Source organism: Pteropus vampyrus, unplaced genomic scaffold (genome assembly GCF_000151845.1).
Source record: "Pteropus vampyrus isolate Shadow unplaced genomic scaffold, Pvam_2.0 Scaffold86, whole genome shotgun sequence".
Taxonomy (NCBI): domain Eukaryota; kingdom Metazoa; phylum Chordata; class Mammalia; order Chiroptera; family Pteropodidae; genus Pteropus; species Pteropus vampyrus.
Window position 1 is genome coordinate 5,038,148 of NW_011888867.1, and position 10,169 is coordinate 5,048,316.

At 45.8% G+C, this 10,169-nt stretch overlaps 1 protein-coding gene across 1 annotated transcript in view; it reads right to left on the reverse strand.

Annotated features, from left to right (window-relative positions):
• PGD (phosphogluconate dehydrogenase) overlaps positions 1-10,169 on the reverse strand; it is a 23,405-nt gene that overhangs the window by 3,091 nt on the left and 10,145 nt on the right. The window contains exons 4-8 of the mRNA XM_023532662.1: positions 7,999-8,064; positions 7,189-7,307; positions 5,431-5,500; positions 3,198-3,332; positions 1,573-1,762 (exon numbers count right to left, since the gene is read on the reverse strand). Of these exons, the coding sequence (XP_023388430.1) occupies positions 1,573-1,762; positions 3,198-3,332; positions 5,431-5,500; positions 7,189-7,307; positions 7,999-8,064 (580 nt within the window). The remainder of the gene's footprint in view (positions 1-1,572; positions 1,763-3,197; positions 3,333-5,430; positions 5,501-7,188; positions 7,308-7,998; positions 8,065-10,169) is intronic.

Consider the following 10,169-nt stretch of genomic DNA (forward strand, 5'->3'; position numbering starts at 1 on the left):
AAATGAAGCAAGTATGACAATAAAGTGAGTCGGAATCTTTTGGCTGGGGGAGGGCCTTGCCTTCAATTTGTAAAAAACACAACACCTGTGAAGCGCAATGAAGCGGGGTGTAATAACGAGGTGCACCCCTAGTTTAGTTCTCAGTGCATCCACGGTCACTGTTAGTTTCATGATTCGACTTCATTTGAATACAAACCTTTCAAAATAGCATTTTACTATTAAGACACTTAGTATCTTCATACATTATCCCTTATAAGAGACTACCTGCTAGATGACTTATGTAACTAGAATAAAGTCAGTGTCTTTGTGCCCTTGCCAGGCGCTCTGGTGGCTCCTGCAGTGCACACCATGACTTAGCATTTGTGGGCGGAAGCTTCGTAAGAACTGGTTGCAAGGAGGCAAGCATGGCGAAACCCTCGGCGTTACCCCAGGCTTAGCTGGGACGCCGACTTCCCCATTAGCTCAGCAGACAAAAATGTGCCCACCCAGGAACCAGGTCCAGCCTGCCTTCAACTGGTAGAAAGGTGCAGCTCCCGAAATGAGAGCAGGGTTCTTTTTGAGACTGTAATACTCTCATATTTGAGTCACTAACGAATAAACTTCCCCCAACCATTGTCTCCTTGGTCCCCTGCCTCTGGTGTCACTCAGAAAAAGCAGCCAACTTCCTTGTATGCAGTGTGGGACCAAGCAGCCTCCCTCCCCCCTGACTGGGCCTTACAACCACATGGCTCATGGTAAGAGTCATAATTAATGAGGAGATCGAAGGAGGAGCCTAGGGCTGGAGAGGCAACTCGCATCTGGAAGAACAAACGAGAAAGCTGCTGTTTTATTACGGGGGACCATTCTGCTAAGACCAAGATTAGCCTTTCATTAAACATAAGAGGCACCTTTTTTTCGATCTTATCAGAGTTATCTATTTTATTCTTAAAGAACCAACTTGTGATTTTGTTAGTCCTTATTACTTGTTTTCTGTGGTTATTTCTCCTTTTTATTACTTCCTTCTCTATATGCATGTTTGAGTTTAATACTTAGTTTATTAATATAAGGTAGAAAACATGAATGAGGATTATACACCCACTTCAGGACAGTAGTGGTGAAGAAACTTAGAATATTTAGGCATTTGAAATGTACATATTTTACTTTTTGTGTATTTACTTTTTAAATATTTGGGGGGGACCTCAGCAAAGTATTCAAAATTAAGTGCTGAGTACATACGCTTATGTTACTCTATAAACTTCCATATGAAAATTTCTATTAGTTACCTTGCCCATTAAAGAGATTTAGGTCACTGACTATAATTAAATCACTTAAAAATGAAATTGCTGAACAGGACAGTAACTTTGAATTTATCTCAAAGCTCCTATGACTGCGGATTATAAAGAAAAGATTCAAAAGCAGATTCAGCCTCTCTCCAACTAAGTTTTTCATACGTAGAAAGAGTAGAAAGCACCCTAAAAGCGGACGAGGGTTGAACAGATTCTAATGAAAGCCCTGGTTCTTAGCTGCAGTCTCCACCAAGGCCGGCAAGGTCAAGAGTGAGACCAAAGGGCTCGGTGGAAGGCTGAACGTTACCGATGAGGGTGACGGGCATGCCGTACTCCAGGGCCGAGATGGCAGTCCACTTCCCGGTGCCCTTCTGCCCCGCGCTGTCCCTGATTTTCGGCAGCAGGTGTGTGCCGTCGCTGTCTTGGAACTTGAGAATGTTGGCTGTGATTTCGATCAGGAACGAGTCCAGCTCCGTCTTATTCCATTCCTCAAATGCCTTCGTGCAGGACGGGAGAGAAACCCAGTTAGGCAGGGCAGCTCCCTGACCCCCTTTGTTCCTCCCGTTTGCAGACACCGCCCAGCTAGTGCGCTCAGCGCTGCGGGCCGACAGGCTGCTCCCCAGCGGGCACGGCCGGACCCATCTGCTCCCACCGGCTGAGGCCGACGCGGACCAGGGGTCGGCGCGGTCTTCTTTGGCCGGGTCCGCTGACTGCGGGTCGCCAGCACGGTTCTTCCTTCAGGGCAAGTGCTCCTTTTCCTCCTAGGTGTCCGTGCCCCGCCGCCTCCCCAGCGCCCTGCCTTGGTCACCCGATCTAAAGGCACCTCCCACACCGGTGTCCTTCTCTTCACAGTGAGCGCTAACTAGTTTTACGTTATGTATCTAGCTGTGGCTGGCCGTCTTCCTGGCTCCATGAGGACAGGGACTTCCGTTTTTTTTTTTTTTGCTATGTATCCTCAACATTTAGAACAGAGCCTGGCAAACAGTAAGGCACTCGTATACATATACTGAGTGAATATATTAAATATTATGGAAACCAATTAAATAGAAACACAAAAAGAAAAGCACTATTTCTGTGAAAACGGAGTCAAATTGTTTTGGAAAGAACGATAAGGGCAAGTCAGTGAAACAAAGTAAGTGGAGATGGCACAAATTACGAGGAAAAAATGTAAAAACTCTAGGACTCTGCAGTGTACCTCGCAACTAAGTGTCTTTAGATCATGTTCCCCTTGAAATAACTGACACCAGAAATTCCAGATGAAAAGAAAGACAGCTAGCATGCTAACGAGACTACATTTAAAGAAGAGGACTTGACTGGTGAATGAATGCATATTCCTATATTTTCGGTTAAAATAAATGTTTACCTAACTAATAATACCGAAGCATTTACAGAAAAGAATACTGATGTCTGCAGTTTACTTTGAAATGTACATAAAAAGAGAAAACTGAAGGAAGGATGGACAGATATTCGAAAGCAGGTACAGTCAAATGTTCACGGCGTATCTAAGTAGTGTGCATACGCGTGTTCACTGTCCAATTCTTTCAATGCTGCTGCACGTTTGAACATTTTCATAATAAAATGTTGGGGGAAATGCTAACTGTCAAAAGCCAGTGTCAGTCTGATCAGAAAAGAAAGCCTCTACTGCACCTCCCACATGGACAATGGGAGGATCGAATGGGACGACGTGCGCAAAGGGACACAGGGCCTGACACACAGTGAAGATCACAAATGGTGATCAGGCTTTGGGAGCTTCTGGCTTAGTGACCAGCTATCATATTTTATAGTCCTTTTACTGACAGCTTCCCTTAAATTAGGCTGAGTCCAACCAGGCCACCAGGATGACCAAAGGAAAAAGAATGAGGAAGGAGGTCCTGGCACGAGCGAACTCCTTCTCATCTGGGCGTGATCTCTGCAGTGACGCCCAGAGCTCACCTTCGCCATCTCATTATGCTCCATGCCCAGAACGTCTTTCATCAGGTGATAAGCCTCACAGATGAGCTGCATGTCGCCATACTCTATCCCATTGTGCACCATCTTCACAAAGTGTCCTGCTCCCTCGTCTCCCACCTGTTGGAGCGACAAGCCCCAAGAGGCCGTCAGAGAAGCAGATAACACACCAGAAAAACCCATATCAAATTCTTTGGCAAAGGTCCCTCTTCATACAGAAAATAACAAGTGTAAAGCAAATACAAGTAGTTTCAAAATAAGAATCACTATATAACAATTCAAAACAAGCTTCGATTCAGTCCAAGGTTATTTAAAACTACAAATTCATTCCTCTAAAGATGTTTCAAAATCCCCAAATTTACTCTAAGTAGCTATGGTTCCTTAGCCTATATTTTCCATACTTTAGCACTGTTATTAAAAAGAACTATTCCCTACTCACAAGTAAAAGAATTATTTTTCCTGAAATTACCATTTTTCTGGCAACTAGAGATTACAATGTTGTGTGATTAAATATCTTGAACTTTAAAAGCACAAATGTACTGTAGTTGTTTTTAATGGCTGAGAGATGAAATGACCTCAGGTCCCAGGTCTGGCCCTCAACCTTGAAAGCCCAGAAATGCGTTCTTGTCAGAGTCTCATGGTGGACAAGATACTGCTTTCTAATAAAGCTGGCAAGATGTATAAAATCAGAATACAGTTTATAAGTTTATGATGAGAAATTTAACTACGGATCTGAGTGGCTACAAGTATCAGTCTGATCAACAAATTCTGTCCCTATAGACAAGCTACTTAGGAAGCCCAATTATCGTTAGTGGGCAAGGAATCAGAACAAAGGGAGTGACAGGGGTCAAAAATTTAATGACACCTGTCACGTGCACCCATCTCATGACAGGATCTACCAGCCCAGCGGGGACCAGATGTGTGGCTGGCCTGAGCAGTCTCTCTTGGCAGCCACTGTTCAAACTGATAGTGTAGACACTGACACCAGAGACTTCCTCTGTCCGTTTCCACTGCTGACCTACCCCCTCTGATTTTGACACTTTCTTTGGCCATGAAGTAACATAGCTAACGACATCTTACTCCTCCCCTTCCTTCCTGTAACTTCAAAAATGAACTAAGGAGAGCCTGCTCTGCTTATGAATATCAGGTTTTCCGATAACCTGAGACGAAGCCTCAAGGTTACGGAAAGTGAACCTGACCCGATCGAGACACGTAAGGCACGTACTGATTTTGGGCTCATAATTTTGTCCTAAGCGTATCTAATAAGTTACCACCATCGTGCTTTTACTGAAGGTACTCTATTGTCAAGGAATGAAAGTTCCCCTCCCGATCTTTCATACGGACGAGAAAATGACTCAACGCTTGAAATCACAGCACTGGCCCCTCTTGACCCCAAGTGGAGTATGATTAAAGTCAACGACCAGTTCGGCTGCTATTGCTGACGTCACCCAGCACTGTGAGACCCAGGAGGGACGACTCCCTCACCCCTCACATGCCTCACTCTTGTTTCTTCTCTACTTTTAATCTCATATAAAGTATAATAAAAATAGCACATACAAATGCTTATATAAAATGAAAGGGGATTAGCAGCTAAAGAGATCTTGGAGATCATTCGGTCCAAGTCCTGTATTTTATAGGTAAGAAAGCTGAAGTCCACGTAGGGAAAGCGACTTGCCTGACGTCACCCAGTGCATTAACGGAAAGCCAGAATTACAAGTGAGGTCTCCGAAGCCTACTGTTTTTTCATCCACAGTATGGACTGAGGCTGTGATAGGGATAAAGTTATTTTCATGGCAACACAAAATACAGGAAGGGGAGGTGTGTGTGAATGAGCCTAGCCATGTCTATGTTAAGGGCAAAGGCCACAGCTTACCCTGTTCCAGCAGAGTCCCTACCAAGGCAGGCAAAAAAAAAATTCTTTCCTTAGCCATGAAAAAACATGGCTTAAAATAATCTCATTCCACCTCATCCTTCCTGTTCCTTTTTAAGGACTCCATCTTTTATGATTTGAGGAAGACTACCTTTAGGACCAACCTCAAGGCTATGCACAGTCAATTAGGGTACAAGGATGTGTACCATAAGCACGCATTTTACGCCTCAGCTGTGCTAGCGACTTAAGGATTGAGATGCTAATGTCACAAAGCCAACCGGTCCTGTGCACTTGCTCAGGTCCACGGCCATGTTGCCAGCTGGCTCTGCAGAGGGGCCCAGCACTTGCCCAGTCACAGCAGGGTTCTCCGGTCCCCACTTTCGCAGCGATGCCCTGGAAGATTGTCTTGATGTGGGGCCTGTGGAAAGGAATCGCAGAGTTTAGCCGCTGAGACCTCAAACACCCATGGACCCCCACCCATGCTAATTTTTGTTCTTTCTAATGGGGGTGGCAATGCCCACAAAAAAGTAATGAAGGGTCTAGTCCTCCAGGTGAACGGGTCAGAAGCTGCAGACTACCGGATCGGAGCAGAGAGACAAAGAGGAGCGGGGCGGAAGCTTCGCCGAAGCTCCAGAAGAAACGTCTACTGCACTGTCAAAGAAGGCTGTAGTCCCCACAGAGAGCAACGCGAAAGTTCCTGCAGGGACTCGACTATTAGGACGGATGTTATCAAGTACAGCTCCATTCCAGAGAGAACCGTGCATGTTTCCAAGAGCTACATCATCAGCATTCAGAGAAAAAGCAGCTGCTCTTCGTCGCTCCCACAGCCTCCGAGGAGGAGGATGTTATTTAACTCCTGATGCTTTTTCCTTACCGTTCTCCTCACTATGACCAGTGAAGGCCTCTTCGCCAAGTTTTTGGTACAGATACAAAACCTGACAGGGCTGTAAAGTTAACCAACGCTCAGGATCAGGGGGCTAAGACACCTACATTGTCAGCTTTAGAATTTCCCTGAACTTTTATTGAGTGTTTCGGGTAAAATGCCATTTCCTCTTCCACCAGACCACACAAGAAAAGCGAATGAATAAGCAGCTGGAGCACCGTGCACATCAAACATTCTCCTGTGCAGTCTGTGTTCTGTCTGCATTTCTAAGAGCCCGCGGGCAAGTACTCAGAGATAAAGACCTTTAAGTTTCTGAGAAGCAAGGGCTCTACCTCTAGATTTAACGTACTGAAGAGAACCCTAGACTGACTCATCAGAGAGGTAATTTAAAGAATAGTCTTCCCCAGTAAACCTTTCACCTTTGGGAATTAGGTTTGATCACTCCTTACCTTAATGCCTTCTAAATTTCTAGCATGTTTAGAAGTCAAATTATAACTAATTTAGAAAAGAATGTTTCCTTTCCACGTCTCCCTCAAATGGGTCCTTTCCTGTTTCTTAAACTTCTGCTCCATCTCCCCGTCTGGCTTTCTCTTTTACTGCAGTCTCTGCAACGCTGTTTCTCCTCGGTTACGTATGATGAATTACTTGAATCTTTCCATTTTGATTCTCCATCCTGCTCACCACTCCCATCCAGAGTCTTTATATCATCTTCCTTTACAACTTCCCCTTCTATGGCCAACGCTTCCCCTTATGCATAGCACCGTGAACGGTGTAAAATTTGTTTTTTCCCAAGTCAAATAAAAATCCCTCCCCGCCATTCCTAGGGACAAAAGAGGCCCCATCAGATTTTTCCATTACTCACTATTATTAAATCAAGTTATTTTAAGACTAGACATCAGTTAAAGGGGCAGACCTCACTCCTCCATCCAGACAGCGCACAGGACATCATCTGAACTGCTTCCTCAAAGTCCCCAAACCCTTTAAGCCTATTTAGAACTTCTATTATCCATCTTGGTGGGAATAACAGGAAAAAAAAGGCGAAAGAGGAATATGCACATATATTATATCAAAGCAACAAAACGCATAGGCAAAATATTTCCAGCATCTCGTATCTCCAACACTCTGTCGTCCCGAACATCGAGGGGGCAGCACTGCTCACGGCTCACTCGTCCTCCAGGTGCAGACTCCCGCATGCGGAAATGGGGCCGGGTTCTGGTACTCACCAGGCTTCCTTGTTCCCTCCTGGCATAAGGGATGGGCCATACCGGGCCCCGTCCTCTCCGCCACTAACTCCGCTCCCCACAAACAGGATTCCCTTGGCCTTGAGGTCTCGACATCGTCTCTGTGTGAGAGGAAAAATAATTCCATGATGCTTTTATAAAGTAAGTTTCTCCCAATGAATGAGAGTAACAGGGACAGCTATGCAGAGCCCGCATTTGACAGGAAACGATGCAAGAATCCGAGCATAACCTGATCGTTAAAGAAATCCAAACTCCTCAGTTCGGATTTCCGATGTCCGGGAGTTAAAAAAAAAACCCACGGAAGTTTAAGATGGCAATCCTGTCCCTGTCCCCAAGGGAAGCCATAAAGCCAAACGAACATTCTCATTTCACTGGAAAGGACCTTGCACGATCATGCAACGAAGAGTTGGTTTAATACAAGCACGACGGCCACTGTGCGGCGCTTCGGGCCCTGCAGGGACTTTTCCCAGCACACAGGGCCACCAGTTCAGCTGCCCTCGGCCTCGCCAGACGCGGAGGCACCGTGGGCTGGGGAGGAGGAGGAAGAGTCACGCCTACGCGCTCAGCCTGTGCTGTTTAAGTGGCGGTCGTCCTTTTGAGTTACGTGTGACTGATGAGCCCCTCGCCCGTCAAATATGTCTCTGCAGAAACTGTGGGAGCTGCCGCACCAGTCCCAGCCCCCAAGTCAGCACCGCGGAGGGACAGGCCACTCTTCTGTCATGTGTGCAAGGCTGACACCTTTTTCTAGAATGTCCTCAGAACACAGAAGAATTTGGACTGAAGAATACTTACTGTGGTATCCCTGTATTCAGAATTTCCTCCATCAATGATGATGTCGCCGGTGTCCAACAATGGAACCTATAACCAGATACCAGCATTAAGGTGGCCCAGACACGTGAAAGACAAAAGTAAAACATACCTCGGCCAATTAAAACAAACAAGAATTCATCCCAGAAAAGCCTAGTCTAAAAGTATGTATTACTGAATTTTCAATAATCCTCTGTGACTAGAGCTAGACCCTATTTACAAGATCAGCCTAGCAAACCCAGTCAGAACTCTCCACAACTGAGATTCCTCTTAACTAAGATTTTACCACAAACAAAATGTACTTGGAAAATTCTGCATTTCCCACGCGTACCACCTGCCTGGTTTATATTCCCAAACAGGCCTTGAACATCTTCCTGTGGTGTGCCAGTCGGACTGCTTTATCATTTCTTGCTCCGTGCCCCCCACAAGGTTTCAGTTCACAGCACTTAATGTTTTCCTACGCTGAAGAACAATCTACTTTTTTCCAGTCCATCTTGTCTCTAGTTAATCGTAGGCGGCCTGACAGTTGGCTACACAAAAAGCTTACTATGTCTTCTTATCATGTTTTTCCTTTCTAGGTCATTTTTTTCTTAAAAATGGTAGCATACTGATTACAAATTTCCTGCAGAAACAACCCGTGTTAACACTGCTCGAAATGTTCGTCCCCTGCCTTTGTTTATTGTCACTACATTTCTCACAAGAAAACATTCCTTCCAAATGGCCAGCGCCTTGGTTTTCAGAGCTGTGACTGTACTCGTTAAGTATCTAAAGAAATGATTTCCACTGCCTCCCCTTCACCCATGCGCATGATTTTTTTGGAGGGACGAGCACCCTGAGGCTGCAGGGCACTGGCCATGAGGTGAGGAAATTCCCCTGCAGCGAACACAGTCCTCTTCCTAGACAGGCTGAGGGAAGGGGCCGTAAACACCTCCCGGAAACTATCGGAACAGGTAAGAGCTGCTGTTACCCCGCCGGTGGCTCCTCTGCCAAGCCATCCCAGTGGGCGAGTGGCCATGCGTCCTTCGGTGGGAACAAGTTGGGGAAAGGATGGCCAACAGGTAAGTGTGAGACAGAATGTTGATGGGCCCACTGTCCCCTAGCCTTGGGGTAGAGGGATGGGGAGGAAAGCCTTGGCGAGGCATCAGACTACACTTGACTGTTAAAGAACCACGAGCAGCCCCTACATGACGCCCACCCCACATGGGCCGACGATCGGGGTCCAGAATGGCAACTGAGGCCTGCCTCCCAGAGACGCTCTAGGAGACTCAGCACCAGGGCACCCGGCAGGGCCATCGCGGTCCATACTGGTTTTCTTCCAAAAAACATATCTTTGCTAAAGCTAAAAACTGGTACAAAATAAGTACCCAGTGTGTAGCTGCTAGGGCTCCCTGAGAAGATCTCTCGTTATTTATATTAAATTATACAATGATTTGGGAATTGTTGCCTTACAGGAACACGGAGAAAAATGAAATCTATTTCTAAATTTGGACACTAAGGTTATTAGTGAATAGCACTAAATGATCATAATACGCAATCAAAATTAAGCTGTTTTGAAGATCAAAGACAGAACCCACTAAGATTCCTAGTCATGCGCTGCATTACGATGTTTCGGACGAGGCTGGACCAGTTGTTCTACGGGGCTCCCATAAGAATACAACGGAGCTGAAAAATTCCTAGCGCCTAATGAGGTGGCAGCCAGCGTGACATCACAGTGCAATTCGTGAAGTGTTTGCGGTGATGCTGGTGTAAACAAGTCTGCACTGCCAGTCGTATAAAAGCGTAGCACGTACAATTATGTACAGTACATCACACTTAATAATGATAAATGACTGTTACTGGTTTGCGTATTTACTGTACCATACTATTTATCGTTAGCGTGTACTGATCTCATTAAAAAAAAATTTATTGTAAAACAGTGTGCCGTGTCATGCCAGGAGCCTCACACATCTTGCATCTCTTGACGGCATCACTGTCTCTCGACGACTTGATCTCGTGTTGTTTTGTGCACTAACATGCTGTACAGGCTGCAGCAGGAGCAGCAGGCTACCCTGTACGGCCCAGGCGTGCCAGAGGCCACACCATCTTCCAATGATGCACTTCTCAGAACGTGCCCATCGCTGACTGGCGCATGACTGTGTTGTTTCTAATGAATTCTT